The following is a 23833-nucleotide window of genomic DNA, read 5'->3' as shown; positions in this document are numbered from 1 at the left end:
TTCCTATTAAATATCTAGTTACTAATTTACATGATATAGGCCTAACTTGGGGAGACCAACTGCATCACCGCCTTATTAAAAGACTGGTTCAATGAGATAAAACAACGTACGCCCCAATTCAGCAGGAAGTAGCTAGATGGGTCATCGCCCCAAATCCCTCAAGATTGAGGAATGAACATAAAATAGGGAGGAATTGATGCCAGCCCTGATATCAGCTCCCCTACATTAAACCCAGCCTAAGTGGGTTTAAAACAAAAGCATGCTTTCCCTGCTTACTCCCTGGCTCCCTTGCTCCGAAATCCACTATCTTCCATGAAGACAAAGAGCCAACGTCACCCACCTGGATTATTTATCATCTCCTCCTCCTTTTGGCAAACAGTGTCCCAAGGCCACATGCAGGCCGGTGGGAAAACTCTGACCAGCAAGGCCACTGACACCCGCCCCCACCTCTCTATAAGCAGCCACATTCCTCACAAACCTTTAAAACCCCTCGTCTCCCCTCTTTCTGGGAGATGAGACGAAACGAGGCAAATTTGAGGGCTCACTCTTTTCTCCTGGCTGATGTCATCTGAAATAAAGATGCTTTCCTTGCTGTAACCCTGGTATTCCAGTTTTTATTTGGCCCCTTTGTGTGGTGGGTAAAGAACCTATGCTTGTAGGCAGTAATACATACACTTTTATAATGTATTTTTTAACAGTTAATTCTTTTTTAGAAGTTGATTTGGAAAATATTATTGATGAGTTTGCTTCCATTATAACCAAGGAAGTCAAATTTTAATAAATTCTAGTTTGAGGAAAGATAAAATGTGTAAATCTAAAATAATGTTTTCAGTTCTAATATCCTTACTTTTCAATTTTTCAATATTTTTTCAATGACTTTTAGCATTTGGGTGTAAGTACATGATAGGTGGTCAATAAATATTTCTTGAGTGAAAGGATGTTCCATTTTTGGATACCATAAATTATTTGGATTATAAAAGGACAGAGTTATTTCACTTTATATTTATGGGATTTGAGAACCATGCAGGTTTTTTAAAAAAATATTTTTAATTTTCTTTTTTCTCCGGAAAGTCCCCCAATACATAGTTGTGTATTTTTTTTTAGGTGTGGATCCTTCCACTTGTGGCATGTGGGATGCCACCTCAGCATGACCTGATGAACGGTGTCATGTCCACACCCAGGATTCGAACTGGTGAAGCCCTGGGCTGCCAAAGCAGAGTGTGCAAACTTAACCACTCAGCCATGGGGCTGGCCCTGAGAACCATGACATTTTTATTCTGAGTCTCTTTTCTCCCTCTAGTGGAGGCATATGAGGCCACAGGGGTAAAGGAATGTAACAAGTGTAGATTGATGTTTATACTAAGAAAAATCCTTATTGTGGAGGTCACCGCTTTCACTCAGCTTAGAAACACAGGGTTCCTGAAGACGACAGTATTTTAAACCAACATGTTTCACTGTTGTCGAGACAGACAAAGCCGTGTGCAAGTCTTCTGTCAGAAAGAACTTTATTCAAGCGTTTTAGATTTACAGATCCTGACAGCTAAGAGGAAATGAAGATGCGAATCACCCTCTTTATATGTTCCAAATTGTTGCAGTCAAATGCAAAACATTGACAATCCATTGGTTGCTGAATCAGTTAGCAACTTCCACCAAGAATACTTCGTTAACAAACCACTCCTGAAACTCTGTGCCCTAAAATAATGGTACTTGATTGTGGCTCCTGAGTCTGGGTTGCCCGGGCAGGTCTGCTGATCTTGACTGGGCTCACGGATGTGACTGTAGTCAGCTACAAGTTGGTCAGATGGCTGATTAAGGACAACCTCAGCTGGTATAATGGGATGACTTAACTGTCTTCCATACATTTTTCACATCCCTCTAGCAGGTCAGCCTGGGCACGTGCTCATGGCGGAGGCAGGGGTGCAAGAACAAGTGAGACTTATCATGTAACGGGCAAGAAGGAATGCACACTCTGTTTGAGTCACGCTTGCTGACATTCCATTAGCCAAAGCAAGTCTCAAGGCCAAGCCAGAGTGAGAGCAGGAATGGTTACGAAGCTCCAGGGAAGGGGTATGGAGACATGGAAACCATTCTTGAGGCCATTGATGCAATCAACCTACCACAATTGGCTATGGTAAAGGCCACGCCATCTCTTGCTTCAATATCCCCTAGAATTGTCACCTCTGTATTGAACACTGGACAAGCCAAGCATTGAAGACCAACCTATCATAAATGAACATGTGTCAGCCCCCCTCCCGAGTCGTGGCTGGCACAAATAACAAAGATTGAGCCTGCATCAACCAAGTTTAATGCTGTGATCAAATTGTTCAGCACAGGGTGATTACTGAGCTAATTGAATCCTAAATGGTAAGTTGACTCAAAGTAAATATGTAGCATCTCCTTTGTATCCCCAAACTAAGAATTCCTAGGGTCCAAGAAAGAGAAGGAGAAGGACTAGGGGTCTGGAAGAGGAGCTCTGTGGTCAGGAACTTGAAGCCCAGCCCAGCCATCTGTGTGATGCTGACAAAGTTACTTAACCTCTCTGAGCCTCAAATTCTTCATCTTCAAAATGGAAAGTAATCATTCATTCATCCATTCAACTTATTTATGGAGAATCAACTGAATGCCATTCCCTGTAATTATGGAGCTCACAGTCCAGTTGGAGACACTCAAGAAGAGAAGAAATGATCACACAAGGCTAGAAATCATGAAGCCTTAGAGGACACACAGAGGTGACACCTAATCCTACTTCAAGAGATTCAAAGAATGCTTCCTGGTGAAATTGATGACTATGCTGAGACTCAAAGAGAGGGTAGAAATTAGTCCGATTTTGAGGAAAGTTGTCCTAGGAAGAGAGAATGGCAGATGCAAAGTCCCAAAGTCGAGGATATGTTTTCCTGCCTAGATTTAAAGACAAGCTCTTCTGTCAGCATGGAAAACAAAAGAATACTCTAGAATATGCCAGAACATTCACTCCTGTGTACAACACAAATTCCCTGGGGATCTTGTTAAAATGCAGGTTCCGGTTCCGAAGATCTGCGGTGGTACCTTAGATGCTGCTTTTCTAACAAAATGATGCTCATGCTTCTGGTCCATGGACCACACCTTGAGTAGGTGTGTTTGAGACTGGCTGTGGAAGGGAGGAGATCTACATTTAAAATTCTCCTCCTTCTCTCCGTGGCCCTCAAGATTTTATGGGAGACGGAGAGCAAGGTGGGACGGCGATAACTTTGGGAGCAGTGCGAGTCCTAGTCAAGTCACAAAAAAGTTCCTGGAAGGAAGGGGGATGTTGCTTCCTTGAAATGTCCCAAGAAATTAGAAGGTTTTCCCAAGGGTTTTGTCATCACGTACTTCAACTCTCCATGAAACGCTGGAATTCTGCTCCATCAATCACTCCTGATTATCAACATAACTCTTTTCAGTCTTTGTGCCAAAGTAGCCTTTACGGCTATGCCCCTTATTTATCCCCTGGGGCTCTCATTAGCATTTTACTGACCATTCCTTTAAAAGCAGGAAGAGGTTGTGTCAAAACGTCAGCCAGTCGGTCAGATGACAAGTCATTCCCTGAGGGCTGCTGTGTGTGTCAGGCACGAGACAGGTGCTGGAGAGGCACACTTAGAGACACGCACCAGAGAACTTAGAGGAAAACAAAATGGTAGCTGGATGTTCTTGGTCATGCCATTGCACTGGGGTCTATTATTTCCACAAAACTCTGGAAATTCAAAGGGTTGCAGAACACGGAAGATAAAATGGTAATCTGGAACGGAAACTCTCATTTCTCACCAGCACATGAAACCATGGGAGGATCGCCCCGCCCATCCATGCTCCAAACGGCCCAGAGTGTTCTGGGGCTGGGGAGACCCCGCATTTCCAAATTAAGCCAAGAAGAGAAGATTTCAGAGTTGGCTCCTGCCAGGCACCTGCTGTGCTCAAATGTTGCTCCATAGCATACTTGAAAGCAAGAAGGGGCTTTAACCCTGTGAGAGAGAAATCACAATCAGAATCAGTGGCAGGATGAGTACAAATGTGACCCCAGGGGTCAGATCTATAGGGTCATGCATCTTATACATACAGAGAGAGATCAATACAGCAACAAAGACTAGAGGGATAAACGTTAAAATGTTAACGGTGATCATCCCTAGCATGTGAGGCACTGCTGGCAAACTCAAAAGCCATTCTCAACCTCTTCATCACTGATAGCTCCCCCTCGAGAAGCTAGAAAGCCAAATGCTTGGTTTGTTAAATTCTTTTGTAACTATGAGTGGTCATGCGATGCCGTTCTGACCAATTAGGTGAAAGGGAAATCTGCTGAGGGGTTTCTGGGAAAGCTTCTGTTTTCTGTTAAAGGGAGAGGCACGAAAGGAGAGGTTGCTGCTTCTGCCCCATCCCTCTTCTTCCTGCCTTGAATGTGGTTGCGATGTCTGGAGCTATGGCAGCCATCTTGCAACCATGAAAATAATTTGATGAAAAGCCAGCATGCTGCTAATGGAATGGAAAACTAGGAAAAGCCTAGATTCTTTACAATATCACTGAGCAATAGAACCAATATCAGCAACACTTAACTCTGGGCTTCTATTCTTTCAAGAAAAATAATTCCCTGTTTAATTAAGCCAATGGGTCTTAGTTACTTGAGCTTGGAGTACATCAGTGAAGAAATAAGGCAGTCTAGTGTAGGTAGAAGCCCATAAATAATAAAGGAAATAAATTAGTTATTTATAGTATGTTAGAAAGTGGAAGGCACTGAAAAGAAAATCAGGATTAGGGGGCAGGAGAAGCATGAATGTCGGGGTAGGAGAAAAGGAAGCAGTACAAAATAGAGTTGTCAGAGCAAATGCTATTGATAGGAAATGATTGGAACAAAGATTTGAAGGAGGTGAGGGAGGCGAGGGAGTCAGCCATGTGGGTATCAGGACTAGAACATTCAAGGCAGAGTGAGCATCTAGTTCAAGGAAGTGAGTCTGGAGTGTCTGAAGAATCCTGAGCTGGTCAGTGTGGGTGGAGCAGAGGGAAGTGAGATTAACAGAGGATGAGATCAAGGAGGAAAAGAGGGTCAGATCATACAGCACCTGTGGGCCATCAGGAGGACTTTGGCTTTTACTCTGAGTAAGGTGGGAGCCATGGAGGGTTGTAGGCAGAGAAGGGATGTGACCTGACTCAGGAGTTCACACATGCCCTTTGGCTGCTTCAGGGAGAACAGACCAAAGGCAGGGCAGGGAAAAGGCAGGAGGGGAAGCAGAAAGACCCCTTATGAGGCTATTTCCACAATCCTGGCTACAGACAATAGGATTTGGACCACGATAGAAGCAGTGAAGGCAAAGAAAAGCGATCAGATTCTGGATACACTCTGAGGAAGAGTCAACAGTATTTGCCAATAGATCGGAGATGGAGGGTAAGAAGAAAAGCAGAGTCAAGGATAACGCCACAGCTTTATGCTGAGCAATAGGAGGATAGGGGATCCTCCATGAAAATGAGAGGTGAGGGGCTCGGAAGCTCAGTTTGGAACATGTTACATTTGCAACATCTATTAGACATCTCGGTGGGGTGTTTGGCAGGTGGTTGGTTATATGAGTCTAGAACTCAGGAAAGGGGGCTGGACTGCACATTATTTAAAATTTGGGAGTCACTGTTAATAGATGGTGTTTATGGCTGTGAGACTGGAGGAAATCTATTGTGTAGAGAAAAATGAGTGCTTCAGCAGAAGACGATGCACTGTCAGGGGACACCTCTCTGGGTTATTTGATTCTGACCTATGTGGGAGCTATTTTCCAATTCTGTAAATTTTAAATAACTGACAGTGATGCAAAATAATTCCACGGAGAAAATTGTTTTGCCTCCATTTGCACATTCATTTCAATATTATATGTGAGTATGTATTATATGTATGTATTATAATTCATATATGTGTAATACATATATAATACACATAGGTATATATGAACTTTTGTCTATACTATATAATATTAATAATTATATCTACAATAATTATGTAACATATAATTATATGTTATATTATATATTTTTTATGTATATAATTATCAGTGAGGGAACTGGGCAGATGTTATAACTGATTCAAAAGAGAACAGCAAGGAGTAGACATATATATCTATCACATAACATGTATAATGTATTATGTGTCCATTATATACAATGTGTCCATTATACATGTATTATGTAATATATATTATGTACTATGCATACATTGTATATAGTATATGTGTATTATGTATTATCTATCATATATACATTGTGTAATATATATTATGCATTATGTATACATTGTGTATATTATATCTTATGTATTATTATATATTATATACATTGTATATATTATGTACATATATGTCTGTTCTTTGCATTCTCTTTTGATCCAGTTGTAACATCTATCTGGTTCCCTCACTGATTAATGGGTAGAATAAAATCCTTAACGTACCCTCATTTTCTATCTGTATGAGTCATGATTTGATCTTTTTTAGGTCACATAACTGCTAAGGGGCAGAGCTTAGATTTACACCTAGGCAGCCTGGCTCCTGAACCCCCTACTCTTAAACCCTACACTCTATCAAATGGGCTAATACGCATGGACACACAGAGCTCACAGTAGGTACTCAACACACAGCAGTGTTTAGTATTGCTAAGAAACAAGTATTCTGTTCAAGCAGAACCTACATAAACCACGCAGTCTCTCTCCGTCTTGGAATTGGAGGACATGGATGACAGAAAGATCCCTGAAGTCTGGGACACCTGGGAACTGGATTTGGCCTTCCTGGTAAAACATCTCCTGTATGCTTCTCGAACCTGGAGATGGAGACACATCACAAGGAGAGGAATCCCTCTCAGATGCTGGCACAGGCATGTCCCCTGGAAGGGGGTGCGTAGGGGCAACGAGGGCAGCAGCTACATACCTGGTGGTTGAGCAGACAGTGAATGATGAAGATGAAGGCCCCCTGCAGGCTGTTGATGATAGTGAACAGGTAGGCCATGATACCAGCCATGGGTCCGATCTGGAAAATGCCCAAGACCCAGGAGCATCCCAAGATGAAGAGCTGGGCAAAGGCCTTGAATGTCAATAACCTGTGGGTGAAGATTTGCAGAGGATAAGGTTCTAGGAGGTGGCTGCTGTCCTCGTGGGCACACTCCTATGGATGGTCTGAGGCTGCCACCATGTGACCCACCGCCCGGATGGAAACAAACCTGGGGTGGAGCCTCCTAGCCTAGCTGCAGGGAAATCAAATCCTATAGGCATTTAAAAGGCTATTGGCCTACAGATACACATGGGCACGTGTGTGGACACATGTATTTAACACAATATTGTTTGTAGTAATAAAAGGCTAATTTGAGACGTTAAATGAACGGTGAAGACGTTAAATACTAGGAAGCCTTTTTTATTTCACTGAGGTAAAACTCGCACAACATAAACTTCACCATTTTAACCATCTAAAGTGTGATTCAGTGGTATTTAGCACATTCCCAATGTTGTACAAACATCACCACTATTCAGTTCCCAGATATTTTTATCACCCCAAAAAGAAACCCTGTACCTATTAAGCAGTCATTCCCGATTCCCCTCTCCCCCAATTAGAAACAACCCACATGTCCATCTACAGATGAATGGATAAACAAAACATGGTCCATCCATACAGTGGAATATTACTCAGCCATGAAAAGGAGTGAAGCATTGACACACGCTACAACATGGGCAAACCTTGAAAACATGATGCTCACTGAGAGAAGACAGTCACAAAAGGCCACATAGCGTATGATTCCATTTATATGAAATGTCCAGAATAGACAAATCCATAGAGACAGAAATCAGATTATAAAACTATTTTTTAACTGAGAGTGACAATATACTATAGTGGGTTAGGCTCTGTGTCAGACTGCCTGTGTTTAAATTCTGACTGATCCCTTCACTAACTTTGTGGCCTCAGTAAATTAATTAACCTCACTGTGCCTCAGTTTCCTCACTTTGATGTAAGGATAAAAATACAATGCCTACACCATAAGCTTGTTCTACAGATTATTTAATGAGATGGAAAGATCCTAAAGGTGCTTAGAACAGGGTCTGGCACAAAATAAACATTTTTGTTAGTTGTTTTTAACCTTAAGTATCGATATGAAATAAGCTACCTATTATGTGGAAAAAAACCAAAGAGGAGAATGGTATGTACAGTATCCCATCATTTATGTAATAGAAGGTGTACGTGTGAGTATAAATATTCTGGAAGGAAGATCAGTTCCAGTGATAATGGTCGCTCGAAGTGGGAGAGATCTGGAAATCTGGGCATTCAGGGAGAAGAGAAGGAATTACTTCTCGTATGTTCTGTTTCTACTGCTTCATTTTTCTCACCATGGCATGTATTAACTTTATTTTAATTGCTTGCATTAACTTTCTAAAAATAATTTTTAGGAAAAAATATTTCATTAATCCATTAATCCTCCATCCATTAATCGATGGAGGATCGGACACCGACAGGAAAACAAACGAGGGACCATGATCAGCTCACCAACAATAAAACCTAGACAATGTCTGGTTTGGGTCGGTTCTTAAAATGAATGTTAGTTAAGTGATGAAGTTAAGAAACATAGATACTCTATGAGAATATGAAAAAGTCCACCTCTGTAGACAAAATAATGTCTATCAAGCTAAAATAATGAGATAGTGTATTTCATTTATCATCAAAACAATAAAATGTGATAAACTCTAATGCTGGTAAAGCTGGAGGTAAACAATCACTCGTAAATGGAAACAAATTTTCTGGAAAACAATTTGCAATATATACTGAAAGTGTTACAATCCAACTGACCCTTTGACTCAGGCAATTTCATGCCTAGTATTACGATTAAATAACCACAGATGTGGAAGAAGGTTTCCTTACATGGATATTCAAGATAATATTGTTTCTAATAGCAAAAAAAAAAAAAAAAAAATCAGAAGCAACTTAAATGTTCATGAATGAGGGATTATTTCAATAAATTGTGCTGTGTCCTCACACTGAAATGTTACACACAAAAAAGGACCATCGACAAATTTCTAATTAAACAGGAGAAATTTTATGACATGTTATTAGGAGAAAAAATGGTTATAAAAATAAAATAGTATGATTCTATTTCTACTATGAATGCACAGGAGAAGACTTAGAAAATGTACTAATAGTTTCTATATATGAAACACTCACTTCTCCTAACGACTGTGCTAAATGCTTCAAAAGCCACGTAAAGTGGGCAATATTAATACCCCAATTCTACAGATGAGGAAATTGAGTTTCAGAGAGGTTATGTCACTTGCCTAAGGTCACACAGCTTGTGAGTGGTAGAGCTCGGGGTTTAGCCCCCCAGATCCAGACACTGTGCTATTCTGTCTTGGGCACAGGACCAGGTATACAAAAGGTCTCAATGAACATTTATGGAAGGAAGGAAGGGAGACTGGAAGGGGAGGTGAAAGGAAGGAGGGACCGCACCTGTTGTCTTTGAGCGTCGAGACGTCAGCATTGACAGTGGAAAGCTTCTGCTTCAGGATCCACAACGTCAAAGTCAGGAGGATGGAATTGATCTGCAAAGTCAGGCAGAAGGTATCGAGAGATTGGACATACAAGAAGACGATGGCCAGACCATCTATAAAAATAGAACTCAGGGGGTTGGCCCTATGGTTGGGTGGTTAAAGTTCTGCATGGTGGCCTGGGGTTTGTGGGTTCAGATCCCAGGTGTGGACCTGCTCCACTCATCAGCCATGCTGTGGTGGCATCCCACGTACAAAGTAGAGGAAGATTGGCACAAATGTTAGCTCAGGGCTAATCTTCCTCACCAAAAAAAAAAGAACTCCAACACATAGTGTGCAGTAACCACTCCAGGAAGTCAAACAAGAAGTCCTGCAGCAACTGACCCTAAACGACCAAGACTTGATTAATAACTGACAGCCTCCTGAATGTCTTCCCCTGCTTCCAACTTAGCCCCAAAAGGAGAAAGCCAATATGCCCCCCAAGCAATCATATAGGACGCCTGCTTCAAGTTAGCCCACCCATTGCCTCCCCATGCTAACAGCCTCCACTCAGGGCACGTCTGAAGCCTTCTGTCTCCCTCTGTAAAGCTTTTCCACTCCTCTGTCTGCTGTTGAGTCTCTCGCAAATGCAAGTGAGAGTGGCTGACTTTCTCATTGGAGCAATCTCTGAATAAGTCGCCTTTGTTTGTTCTCATTTAAAATGATCTTTGTTTCTTTCCACTGGAGGCACCCGGGAAGTTAGCATCAACACCAGGGCCCTGTTATGGGTTGAACTGTGTCCCTCCTAAAAAAGATATACTGAAGCCCTAACCCTCAGGACATCAGACTTTCTTTTGCCTCCGTCTCACCATTGCCCTCTCCTCTTTCCCCCGCCGATCATTTTTAATTTCTTTCTCCCTTTTTTTCTCATTTAATATCTGCACTCAGAAGAGATGGACAGACCCGTTCATATAGAAACACAAAAGACAGATAAGACTGGGGTGCCTCCCAGGAGCATTTTCAAGTTGGCATAAAAAAAAAAAAAATCCCAAATCAAAGAAATTACATTCTAACTTGGAAATCTCAAGAATCGAGGATCAGAAAGGAGGGTGTTTGAGAATAGGTGACCGCAGCTACACAACTTCCACGGGCATTTCCCAATCCTTCAACGCTCCTTGCTCCTGCTCCAGCACACTCGGCCCCAAGCAATTTGCTTACCACGATGATTCCGCAGACTGGCCCCAGGAAACTCCAGATGAACTTTGTCTCTGTCTTCAGCCAGCAGCTACGGAGAGAAACGGGAGTCAGTGCTCATCTGGGGGTCTCGACCCTACAGTTACTCACGCCCTGACAGGTGCACTAATGGAGGAGGTTACTAGGAGATGAGACCCAGACGGAAATTCTCATGATGGGGCTCGTGGAATTTCAGTTTTCTCTGGACCACAGTAAATCCTCTTTCAGACCTTCTTGCGGGACAAATGTTCCTGAAATATTCACTTCGTGCCCTGGATAGAGTTCATTCTCAATTCATAACCTTTGTAAGACCTTCTTCTTCCTCTTTCCAGAACTTTCCACTGGCACACCTCGTCATTCGTCATTCAGATCTCAGCTCAAATGTCACCTACTCTGGAAAGCCACTCCTGACCAACCCAGCCAAGTACCCTCTCCCTACTCCTGGCTCCTCTCTAGCAGAGCCTGCTGCCTTTTTCAGAGCATCTCTTCGTATCATAAATTATCTTGTTTAGTTGTTTGTTCACTTGAAAATTGTCCTTCTTCCCTTACCAGACTATGAGCTGCATAAGAATTTGGACTTTGAATGTTTTGTTCATCTCTGAATACCTAGAACTCTGCAGAGCCTGGCAGGGATGAGGCATTCCATAATTATTTGTTAGAAGAAAGGAAAGAAGGAAGGGAGGGAGGGGGACGGGAAAGAAGGATGGAAGGAAGGAAGGAGGAAGGAGGGGGGGAGGAAGCAAGGAAGAAGGAAGGAAGTAAGAAGGAAGGAGGGAAGGAAGGAAGGAAGGAGGAAGAAGGAAGGGAGAAGGCATTGCCTCTTTCCATCATGTCTCTGGTAGATATTTGCTGTTTTCACCACCCGACAATCATTCCACCACATTCAGTAAAAGCACCCCAATATTCCTTTAGCAGAAGTGTGCTTCCCCCCATAAGAGAAGGAAAATCATCAAGTTTAGCCAACCAGATGTTGGCCCGGAAGGTGAGTCTCCAGTAATAGAGTGAATAAAAGGCAGGAAAATGTTTGCATTGTGAGAAGATGCTGTTCACATCCTTTCAGGAAGGACCACATCCATCCTGGCCACTTCCCGCATCAGCATCTGCATCTCTGCCTGAGGGCAGCAGACTGGAAGTGCTGGAGACTTAGTTCTCCCAGAAGCAACCAGTGGCTGATGGGAGGGAGTTGGTGGGTAAATAAGCCAGCTCCCTCACCCCTTGGCTGGGTTAACTGGGGTGCGTGCCCTGCACAGTCTCCCAGAGGTACTGGGTCTTAGCCCGGTAACCCAGAGCAGTGCCTGCTCACCAATGCACCCCATATTTGCTCCTTCTCCTCTCTGTCGCTATCTTCCTGACCAGACAGTCAGATCTGAACTCCGCTTGGACACTTACTAGCCATGTGACCCTGGGCAAGTTCTGCAACCGTACTGAGCTTCAATTCCCTCTGTAGCCACCATTTATGAAGCTGCTACTTTATGTACTATTGGCTTCAGGGCCGCCATGTCCAGGAGCACAGGTTGTACACTGCACAAATCCAGGGGACACTATTTACACCATAGAATAGCTGAAAGGTGCTGCTGTACACAGTGGAGGCATAGGAATTTTGTCAAGAAGTATCAGAGATAATATATGTTTGTAAAGCTTACAGGAATTAGATTACGATGGGTGCTTACTTAACATAAATTCCTTCACAGTCTCTTCCCTGTGCACATACTGCTTGTTCTGCCCTTTATCTAATTTTTCTCCTCAAAATTGACTCACCTTTTTGTTTTTTTACTTATATAATGGAATCCTGTCTGTGAAATCATGATTTTGATATGCTGGCAATTTTTCTTTCTAATGCCCTACAAAATAAATACGAAAATATTTTTAAACTGAGTCCTCACCAACATCCTACCTGAAATCGCCTGGCATGGAACCACGTGATGACCATAACTCACTGTAAAACAGACAGTGGCACTAGCAATGGTGACCAGAATCATGCGTAGAATGCTTTACTCTGTGCCAGACACTGTTCTGAAAACTGTACAATCAAATTCACTATCACGTCACCGCCCTTCACCTTTACTATCGTGCAAACAGTGGCTCCTGGATTTGTTCAGTGCTCAACCTGTGTGACTGTACGTGGCAGCCCCCAGACCATGGCAACCTGAGACCAAATACAATAAATGGTAGCCACAACTACCGCTACTGTCACCGCTCTTCTTGTTGTTCATGGAATTATCATCCTGAACCCCAACAGCAGGGTCCTTAGGGAGAGAGAGGGATGTCACTCACCGATCAGGCGTCCCGTAGCCCTGAGGTTGCACGCTGGCCAAGACAGCCACCACCACCCCTGGGAGCCCGTAGCCAACGACACAGAGGTACAGCATCTTGATGTTGCGAGAGCTGAAGTAATTCACCACCTTCAGGTTCCTGACCGTGAGGAACAGCACCACGGCCTCCACCAGCATCCAGGAGAAGCAGGCGAGGAAAAGGTAATGCAGGAAGCCCGCGATGATGGCGCAGACCGTCTGCAGGGGAGAAGCATGGGCACTCAGGGTCCCCCCGCCGCAGGGAGCCCGCTCAGGGGACGACGGCAGGGGAGGGGCTATTCCGACTGGCGTTCCCCAAACACGACCCGTTCATTCATTCATTCATTCATTCCACAAACATTTACAGGGACGTTCTTCACCGCGGGCGGCTCCCTCCCTTTGGTGGGGTCACCTATCGTCCTGGTTTGCCTGAAACTGAGGTTTTCCAGGACATGTGATGTCAAAGCTAAAACTGGGAGAGCCTGGGGCGGGGGTGACCGATCCATGATCACTCTACTTTAGGAGATGTTTGAAGATTTGGGGTGGGGGGTAGGGGGGTCCCGCCAACTACGACCACTGGGCCGGTCGGCTGTTCTGTAAATAACGTTTCACTGGCACAGCCACACCTTTTACTATTCTCTACGGCTGCTTTTGTGCTAAAACAGCAGAGCTGAGGAGTCACGACAGAGACCATAGGGTCCACAAAAGCCAAAAATATTTAGATCTGCCTTTTTTACAGAAAGAGTTTGCCCACCCCCGGGTCAAAGGACGGGAGTCCGACACCACTAGCACTCAGTTCTCAAGGGATCGGGGAAGCTCGGCATTCCGCAGCGAGAAGGATTGCTCTGCACGAAGCACCCTCACTTCACCCAAAATGTCAGTCGTGCTCCTTTTAGAAGAACTCGGAGAGCCTACAAGTTCGTGGCACAGTTATAGGGGCAAATTGGCTAAAGTCCTCGCTCTCACAGGCCACACAGTCTAGTGGGGGAGGCAGCCACACGGCAAGTAAAACAGGAACTAATCAATATGGTTTCAACTAAGTCCCAGGAAAGAAAGAAAAATGGAGTCGTTTGGCAACTGTAGCCTTATTGACATTTGTAACGCTGTTGCCACATTTTTTCCTGTCGTGGGGGCCGTCCTATGCCTTGTAGCATGTTGAGCAGCATCCCTGGCCTCCCCCTACTAGATGCCAGCAGCAGCCCCTTGCCAGTGGTGACAACCAAGAATGTCTCCAGATATTACCAGGTGTCCCCTAGGGGGCAGAATCATCCCAGGGAAGAGCTAATGGTTTAAAGAGTGATAGGAGGGATAACCACAATATATAACATGGTCAGGGAAGTTATTTTCAGCTGAGACCTATCACAAGAAGGAGTCAACTGACTGAGGGGCCGGGGGATGAGTATTATTGAAAGAAGGCACAGCATGTGCAAAGGTCCTGAGGTGGGCACTAGCATAGAGAGAGCTGAGTAGGGATGAGCAGAGGCAGATGTGGAGATGATGGGGCTGGATGTGGGGGCATAGCCTGAGGGATGTGAGACCTCGTTGTCAGTCTTGTCTACACCCGTGAGGAAGAGAAGCTTGGCCAAGAAGAGGCACACGCAGAGGTGCAGGTGGAGGGAGGTGGTTTGGCTGCGAATGCCACGGCAGAGCAGGAAGGTGGCAATGGCCAAGACGAGACACACCAGCGAGATGATCATGCCCACGTGGCTAATGATGAACAAGGAGAACTCCATCTGTCAGGAAAGAGATACACCACTCAGAGAGGGACTGACACACCCTGGGCAGGACAAAGAATTATCCAGACTCTTGGCTTGAGCAGAAAGGGCCTGGGGACCTTTTCTCCCTCTGATGCTCAGAGTGAGGTAGATATTGTCCATCATCATCCTTTGGAATCCATGGGCACCCATTCCCATCCCTACCCTACATCTCACCCCCCGATGTCGACAAACTACATTTCCCAGAATCCCCTGGGGCTAAGGTCCTGGAGGTCATCAGGGTTCTCCAATGAGGAGCATGCGTGAAAGTTTTGGAAGGCAGGATGGGGACAGATGCCAGCTTTCTGCAGACAGGAGTGAACCATGGCTGGACTCCACATTCCAACTGTCTCGTCTTTAATTTCACGGGCGTGGGGTGACCTGACAGAAGCAGTTTCTGACCTCTGGATTACAGAGGGGTGCAGAGGGGTGACCTTAAAGCCAAAATCCAAGGGGCAGCCCCATGACTGCAACTCCTGCATCCCTTCCAGAGATTTCGTGAGCACCCAGTTCCCTGCATTCAATCTCTTTCTGCTTGAAACACCCAGAGTGGCTCCTGATTTTCCTGTACGGAGCCAGCACTGCTACAGAGGCATTTAGACACGCCTCAGCTCCTGGGAGTAGAAACGACAAGCTCAGTCCTCCCCCTATGCCATGATTCATAATTAATTTTTAAATTAATTTTAAATTTATCTGTACACTTTCTGTGTGTTAAAGATATGCCGGGCACCATCTCATGAGCTCTTCTCTAAGATAGTGTGACTTATCGTTTAAGAGAACCGACTTCTGTTCTGCTGGTTTCTAGCTGTGTGAGCTTGGGCAAGACACTTAACTTCTCTGTGCCTCAGTTTGCTCATCTGTTAAAAAGAGGATACTGAAAATAACAGCTAGCTTATAGGGTTGTTTTAGGAGGATTCAGCAAAAATACTTAAAGAACTCACAACTGTGCCGGAAACATTATGCACCCTGTTAAGTGTTAGCTGTCATCGTTATTTTTTTCTTGTTCTCATTTTTGAGATGAGAGAATTGGACTCAGCTCAGAGAGGGTGAGCGACTTGCTCAAGGAAACACAGCTAGGAAGTGATAGAGATGGGACTTGAAACTAAGCAAGTCTTGCTCTGGATCCAGTTATGTCCTAAGCTACATACTCCTCCAAATAGCAGTTAGGGCCTCCCTCGTAGGGAATTAACCTCAGATCTTGCATGAGAGGTAAGGAAGCTCACCACAGCACTAATGAGGATGTCTTCCCTCTCTACAAAGTCTACCTGGTTGCCAAGGCTCACTGTGTACTTCGTTTCTCCCCCGATCCATCACCGGCTCTCACTGAAACATGGCTGAATTCCCACAGCACAACCTTTTGCTCCATTTGTATGGTTTGGTGGAAAGAGACCTCTGGAGCTGGCCTGTTGTGGGTTCAAGTCCCATCTCCACCAGTTACCAGCGTCACGACCAGGCAGGCTGCTGAGCCTCAGCATCCGATCCTGGGAAATGGGTCTAAAAACACTTCAAATAAAGGGTCCGGCACAAGATCTGTGCTCAGTGAATAGAGTCTGTGATAGTTATTGAGCTGTACCTGTTTAGGGTCATTTCCCACTTGATACATGAGGGTCATGGCTTCCCAACTTGACCATGAACTCTCCAAGGGCAGAGGTCTAGCGCACACCCCTTCTGTCTTCCTTGACTCCCTCCCCAAACACTCAATGCCATGAGAGGCACACGACAAGTGTGTAGTCAACGTTTCCCCCATTGGATTTCAAGAGACAGAGCACAGAGCACCAGTACTGACCGTGAGCTCCCCAGAAGCCATGATGATGGCCAGGTTCGCCATTCGTTTACAGCGGCAGACGGTATGTGTCTCGGAAACTTCAATGATCTCACAGCCAGACGGGACCCACCTACCGCCCTCCTCATCAGTGGTCCAGGAAACACACATGGGGCTCTCAGTCTTCTTCTTTGGCTGAAAAATCAAAGGTCTTGGTCACCTGAGAATCCCTCTTGAACGGACTCAATGTGACCAACCCCAAGAGTCATTTGGGGCAAGAGATGCAGGTATCTTCTGTACGGAATGGAGAGAAATGCTGATATTTCATCATGCAGTGAAGAAAAGAAAAGTCTTGCATGCCAGATCTGTCTCTATCGCTGACTTGGCTGTAGCTAATGCAGCTAATGTCTCTGTAAATGTATGTACATCAATGTTACTTAGTTTAACCTAAATCTTGCCCATTGATGAGTGGAAGAATGCCACAGAGAAATAGGAGAGTTTATTCTTCTAGAGGTGGATTCTGAAGACTGGCTTAAGTTGCTAGAAACTGTGGAAGCTTGCTACCTTAACAGGTCCCCATTAAAAATGAGAGTTATGGGGCCAGGCCGGTGGTGCAGTGGTTAAGTTCGCACGTTCCACTTCGGCGGCCCAGGGTTCACTGGTTCAGATCCTGGGTGTGGACCTACGCACCGCTTGTCAAACCACACTGTGGTAGGCTCCCCACACATAAAGTAGAAGAAGATGGGCACGGATGTTAGCTCAGAGCCAGTCTTCCTCAGCAAAAAACAGGAGGATTGGCAGCAGATGTTAGCTCAGGGCTAATCTTCCTCAAAAAAAAAAAAAAAAAAAAGATGAAATCTTGCCTTTTGCAACAACACAGATGGACCTCCAGGGTATTATGCTAAGTGAAATAAGTCAGATGGAGAAGGTCAAATACCATATGATTTCACCCATAAGTAGAAGATAAGAATAACCACCACCACCGACAAACATATAGATACAGAGATTAGACTGGTGGTTACCAGAGGGGAAGTGGGGAGGGAGGAGGAAAAACGGAGTGACAGGGCACATGAGTGCCATGATGGAAGGTAATTAGTCTTTGGATGGTGAACATGATGTATTCTATACAGAAATTGAAATAGAATGATGCACACTTGAAATTTTTATAATGTTTTAAACCAGTGTTGCCTCAATTAAAAAAAAAAAAGAGAGTTAAGCCCCCTAGGAGATGGGGAGTCCCCAATAGATAGATGGGGGCACAGTAGAAACCTCTTCACAAACCTCAAGGTGCTCCAGAGTGTAGTTGACTGCCTCAGAGAAGCCGTCTTTCTTCTTCCCTGTCAGCATGCCCCCGATGACACGAGAATTAATCTTCAGCTTCCTCTTGGAGTTGGCCACGGGCGTCTGAGAGTCTCGGAAGAAGCTCTCGTTCAAAAGAGACTCCATACCCGCAAAGGAGACAAAAGCCACCCCACTGATCTCTGCAATTTCCCCCAAATGCAAAAAAAAAAAAAAAAAAAAAAAGAGGGAATCATTTGCTCAGTAGTTACTAGTATACACACTTTAATATCCCATGCATTCCTGAATCTTCACTAGCCCGCTCTGAGGATTGAAATACCTGTGGGCTTCCGATTGGTGACCCTCTCCAGAACCATAGGAAAAAAATCGTGTGGTGCTATCACTTGGAGAAATCTTAGCTACATTTACAAATAAATTTGAATTTGGGTTTTTAAAGGACGATTCAACTCAACAGTGGAAAAGAAATTCCCCTCCAACATTGACGGTCATTTTTGTTCAGTGTCTTTGGCGGGCTTCCCCTTTCAATGTTGGTGGTCTCCAGGGATGTGCCCCAGGTCTGCTCGCTGTGCCTCCCACACAGCATGTAGATCAGGAAAGGCGGACAGTGACCTACAGGCTTATCTTACCATGGCATGGTTTTTTTTTTTTTAATAAAAGCTCTATTTCAACACAGCCACACCCATTCATTTACACGCCGCTGATGAATGCTTTTGCACGATGATGGACGGCAGGGTCGAATGGTTGCGACAGAAATTGTGTTGCCCTCAAAGCCTAAAATATTTACAAAGCGGCCCTCTACAGGAAAAGTTTCCCAACCCCTGAGACAGATCAGCACTGTCTGCTAGAAATATACTATGAGCCACATACGCAATTTTAAATTTTCTAATAGCCACATTTTAGAGTAGAAAACAGGTAACATTCGTTTTAATAATATATTAATTCAATACACGCAAAATAGTATCGTTTCAACACGTGATCAATAGAAAAAATTATGAGTGAGCTATTTTACTTCCTCCATTTTTTTTTTGGACCAAGTCTTTGAAATCTGGTAGGTATTTTAAATTCACAACCTGGCCACATTTCAAGTGCTGAATGACAAAAGTGGCCAGTGGCTGCTGTATTAGATAGGTAAGCTTTCAATACTCCGGTACTGCGAGATTATTTATTCAATGTCTGCCTTTCCTAGCAGGTGGGAAACTTTCCTGAGGCCATTTCTGCCTCTCCCATCATTGATTTCCCCACCACCTGGCACAGGTCTTGGCACTTAAGAGGCGATCGATAAGTGTTTGTTGACTGAGTGTACCATAACTACCCACCCTGATTCTCCGGAGTGGGTCTGTACCTGTGGATCCAGATTCTTTAATTGTGGAGCATGAAATCGTCATCTTATCCCCTTTGGCTTTCAAGCTAAAGGCCATGTTCCCTTCAGAGCATTCGTTCTTGATAACTCTGCTATTAACATCTAAAAAGAGAAAGGGAGAGTTTGCATGCAGTCACCCAGAAAGTGGGTCCTGTCCAAGAAAGGTAAGCATGTATAATTGCCAGCAAAGGGAAGAACGGAAAGGCTGGATCATCATGGGAAACATCTTGAGCCCCTTGGTGAAAGGTTGAGGATGGTAGCACCAAACACATGAGAAACCCAGGTGGAGCCATAAGAGTGAGCTCTCACATCCTAGGGGATGCATCAGGAAGAGATGGGGTTGAAGTCAACAGTGATAGAAGGCGACACAGTCACAACTCTCTGGATACTCCAAATTTAGACATGTTTTCCAAAGCTAAAGGAATTAGGAAGGGACCAGGGCAAGCCCAGTATGGTGGACGAAGATTTGGATTCTGCAGTCAGACGGAGGTAACTAGGAAACCCAGCTCTGCCGCTCACCAGCTGTGCCAACCTGAGCAATGACTCAACCTCTCTGAGCCTCAGATTCCTCACCTGCAACGTGGCAATAATTACAGGACTCTTCATGAAAACAAAATAGATAATTCTACCAGAGGCACCCTTTAAAAATACAAGCCAGATAATGCCATGCCTGTTCTCGAACTCTCTGATCCTGCTCTGCCTTCTTACCTCAAATAAAGTCTTGAGTCCCTACATTTGTGTACAAAATCTGCCTCTCCCTTTCTTTCCTCACCCCTTCTCCTGCAGCTTTCACCATCCTCTGCCCCACTCCAGCCACCTTGGACTCCTCATTCTTCCTTGAACTCACCAAGTATTCCCACCCTTACTCTTTCTCCAAATATTTCCACGGCTCCCTTACCTGAGGTCCCAACCCCAATGAGACTTCCCCTAACCGCACTGTATAAGATAGCAACGCTCCTCCTAATCTTGATCATCTCGAGCCTCCTTAGCCTGCTGTGTGTTTCTCAGCACAGCTAGCCTGATCTGGTATGCCAGATATCTATCTCTAAAATATAAGATTCACGAGGACAATTTTGTTCACTACTGGTGGAACTTTAACAAATACGCTATTTCCACCTCTCAACTTCCTGGGCATCTATTAGGATGGAACTTCCTAGCAGGGAGCAAGTACCAGGAGTGGGATGCTCCTCCACTTGGCATATGGTACTCAATATTTCCATGCAGGCACCCATCAAGCACGTTCAGGATGGGAGAGCCAGAGCCGTATCAGTCAGGAGAGGATCGGTCAGGCAGCAGTAACAAACAGCCCCAAATCTTAGCGGATTAGAAATAATTATCAATTTCTCATTAATGCTTTGTGTCCATCATGAATGGACTTGGGGCCCTGCTCTGTGTTATCCTTGCCCTGGGACCCACGCAGATGGAGAAACTGTGATCTGAAACACTGCCCGTCCCTAGGGAAGAGGGAGAGAAGTCTCTGGAAGGTACTCCATTCACAATTCACTGGCCTAAACTCATCACAAAATCCTGCCTGACCCCAAGCCTGGCAGTACAATCACACCACGGGCCCAGAAGAAAGAGCTGGAAATATCTGAACACAGCAAATGACTGTCATGTCTTAACACCCAGCACACAGTAGACAGCCAAAAAATACTTGTTGAATGAATTAATGACACCCTACAAACAGTGCCTGGCAACACACTCTTAACACAGTGTGGAGGCCAGCCTGGTGGCATAGTGGTTAAGTTCCCATGCTCCACTTTGGCAGCCCGGGCATGGCTGGCTCAGTTCCTGGGCACAGACCTACACTCTGCTCATCAAGCCACTCTGTGGCAGTGTCCCACATACAAAATAGAGGAAGATTGGCAACAGACATTAGATCAGGGCCAGTCTTCCTCACCAAAAAAAAAAAAAAAAGAAAGAAAGAAAAGGTTTAACACAATGCCAGGCAATCAATAAATGGGAGATGTCATTCCTATGATAGGCTTGCTTTGTGTGAGTTCAGAGGTTTGAAACAGTCGGGAAGATGGTGTATGGAGAATCACACTGCCCAAGTCACCCATCAAAATCAGCACCCAGGCGTGACCTTGCCATGAAGGATATAGCCTACCTAAGTGTTCCGTCCGAATAGTCTGACTGACATTGCCCGAGGGATTCAGGAAAGCTGCCAGCGTGGTTCTTTTCACGCTCTCCAGTAAGACTACGGCCAGGGTGGATGTTGCTTCTCTGGTGAGGTTGGACGAGGTGGACGTTTGCTCAAGCACGGAAGAAATGTTCTCAGCCATATCCTGCAAGGAAAGGTGCGCTTGCTGTCTCTCTCTCTCTCATCCGTGAAACAGCAACTGTTCTCTCTCTCCCACCAAGAGAACGGGTTGCTGATGAGAGAGGGATGAGGCGAGGCTGCTTCATGGGTAGGGCATTTCCTTTTGGGGTGATGAAAATGTTCTGGAACTAGACAGTGATGATGGTTGCATGACACTCTAAATGTGCTAAATGTCATGAACGGTTACCCCCAAAAAGGAATGGGACTCTTGATAAACACAACATTGATGGATCTTGAAGACATTATGCTGAGTGAACCAAGCACTCAAAAGGCCACATTTTGTGGGATTCCATTTAGATCACATTCTTGAAGGGACAAAGCTGTAAGGACAGAGAACAAATCAGGGATTTTCAGGGGCTGGTGCTGGAGGCAGCGTCTTACTATAAACAGAAAGCCCAAGCGAGTTTTTTGGGAGATAGAACGTTCTGTATTCTGATTGTGGTGGTGGTTGTATAAATCTATTCACGCGATAAAACTCATGGGATGGTAAAGAAAAGGGCAATTTTACCGTGTGTTAATTTTTAAAACCCTACAACCGTAATAAATTAAATACTAATGCGCAATCTGTTAATTATAAAGAGGACTTTCTGCTCGCAAAGTGTGCCCCAAGATGCTTGAACCTCAAAACATAATTATGAAGACCCCTCCATTACCTTCAGAGAAACAACGGCAGATGTGTTTTCACAGGCATCGTCCAGCATGCTGAGGACGGCATTCAACTGTGTGCAAAAGGCAACCTGTGCCCCAGAGGAAAGAGCATTCGTGAGTATTGATCACTCTACCCCCCAAGCACGTAAGGTACAAACTGGGCCATCGAGCCCCCCCACATGGAGCGATTCTGAATTCCTGAGGTGTCACGAGTCTCTCGAATTCTGAGGGAAATAAAAATTCACCACTTGATCAAAATTGGAACCACAGAAACTTTCTCTTCCATAAACAACAAAAGGAAACAGACAGCAAAACTGTCTAGTGGGGTAAAGAGATGGGGAAATGCGTGAAAAAAATAGTGGTCTACATGGAATAGTATTCAGCCATAAAAAGGAATGGAGCATTGATACAAGTTACAACATGGATGAACCTTGAAAACGTGATGCCCAGTGAAAGGAGCTAGACACAGAAGGCCACATAGTGTATGATTCCATTTATATGAAATGTCCAGAAGAGACAAATCTACGGAGACAGAAAGTAGATTGTCATTTACTGGGGGTGGGGAGTAGGAGGGGAACGGACAGTAGCCACTAACGGGTAGAGGGTTTCCTTTGGGGGTGATGAAAAGCTTTTGGAGATAGACAGAGGTGGTGGTTACACATCACTGTGAGTACTAAATGCCACTGAACTGTACACTTTAAAATGCTGAATTTTTCATGTATACTTCACTGCAATTTTTTAAAAACCTGATAATGCTCTGTAGTGCATGCAAATTCCAAAGCTTATTTACAAGCTTATTTTTAAAATAGTGACACCAATTCCTGAAGATGCTCATGGAGCATTTACACTGGAATGACTTCATTAGAGAACCAGACGTCCAAATTCCTCCTGGTGTGGCAGCTATGAATCACCTGCCCCAGATCACACAGATGCAGCAGCAACACCTTCACTGGTAATGAGACCCCCAACATCCTTTCTTCTTTTGGTAAAAGAATCCCCAGGTTTTAGATGGAAAGATGGCCTCCCTTACCAACTTTCCTTGTAGCTCGTGTGACCATGTGCCTAATTTCTGGCCAATGAGGTGAAAGCAGAAGTGATACTGGGTCATATTTTCACAGAGAAGGACGGTGCGTTTCACTTCCCCTTCCCCCTGCCCACCAGCTGGGATGCAGAACGTGATGGCTGGGGCTGGAGCAGCCATCCTGGACCACAATGAGGGAGTCTTGTGTTGATGACGGCAGAGCGTTCTGGAGCCGTCACATCAGCCCTCAGCAGCTTAAACTCAAACTGTTACAAAGAGAGAAATAAACTGCTATCTGGTTTGGGCCACTGTTACTTTTGCCTTTGTTAAAACTGCAAAACAGCATCTTACCTAAGTGGCTTCTAGGACCACGTCAAGAGCTAGGAACCTTCAAAAATACTTACATCTTCAGGCTCCACTGCTGTTTTCGTTTGGCATAGATGGACCTGCTTATTTCTGGCTAACACATCTTCTTTACACTTGAAGGGAGCCCCTAGGAAGAAAACAAAAGCAACCAAATCAAACTTCAACCACAGCAAGATACGATTAGAAGGCAAGTCTGATTTTATCACCCCTTGCTTAAAATCCATTCCTTGCCATATTATACAGCAGCAGCAATGAACAAACTGAAGCTACACACTACGACATCAGGGACTCTGAGACAGGTAAT

General features: G+C 44.6%; 1 protein-coding gene across 3 annotated transcripts in view; it reads right to left on the bottom strand.

Annotated features, from left to right (window-relative positions):
• Positions 1–1488: 1488 nt before the first annotated feature.
• Positions 1489–23833, bottom strand: part of ADGRE1 (adhesion G protein-coupled receptor E1) — a 69225-nt gene continuing 46880 nt past the window's right edge. For all 3 annotated transcript variants that reach the window (XM_070491837.1, XM_070491839.1, XM_070491838.1), the window contains 13 exons: positions 23568–23656; positions 22148–22231; positions 21282–21459; positions 19154–19273; positions 17794–17993; positions 16537–16707; positions 14535–14729; positions 12980–13215; positions 10691–10757; positions 9456–9547; positions 6900–7068; positions 6664–6792; positions 1489–3974 (listed from right to left, as the gene is read on the bottom strand). In XM_070491837.1, the coding sequence (XP_070347938.1) occupies positions 3969–3974; positions 6664–6792; positions 6900–7068; positions 9456–9547; positions 10691–10757; positions 12980–13215; positions 14535–14729; positions 16537–16707; positions 17794–17993; positions 19154–19273; positions 21282–21459; positions 22148–22231; positions 23568–23656 (1736 nt within the window). In that variant the 3' untranslated portion in view covers positions 1489–3968. The remainder of the gene's footprint in view (positions 3975–6663; positions 6793–6899; positions 7069–9455; positions 9548–10690; positions 10758–12979; positions 13216–14534; positions 14730–16536; positions 16708–17793; positions 17994–19153; positions 19274–21281; positions 21460–22147; positions 22232–23567; positions 23657–23833) is intronic.

The sequence above is a fragment of the Equus asinus genome, chromosome 20, assembly GCF_041296235.1.
Source record: "Equus asinus isolate D_3611 breed Donkey chromosome 20, EquAss-T2T_v2, whole genome shotgun sequence".
NCBI lineage: Eukaryota > Metazoa > Chordata > Mammalia > Perissodactyla > Equidae > Equus > Equus asinus.
Note: the sequence above shows the minus strand (reverse complement) of the source record. Positions and strands in the feature narration are given on the sequence as shown.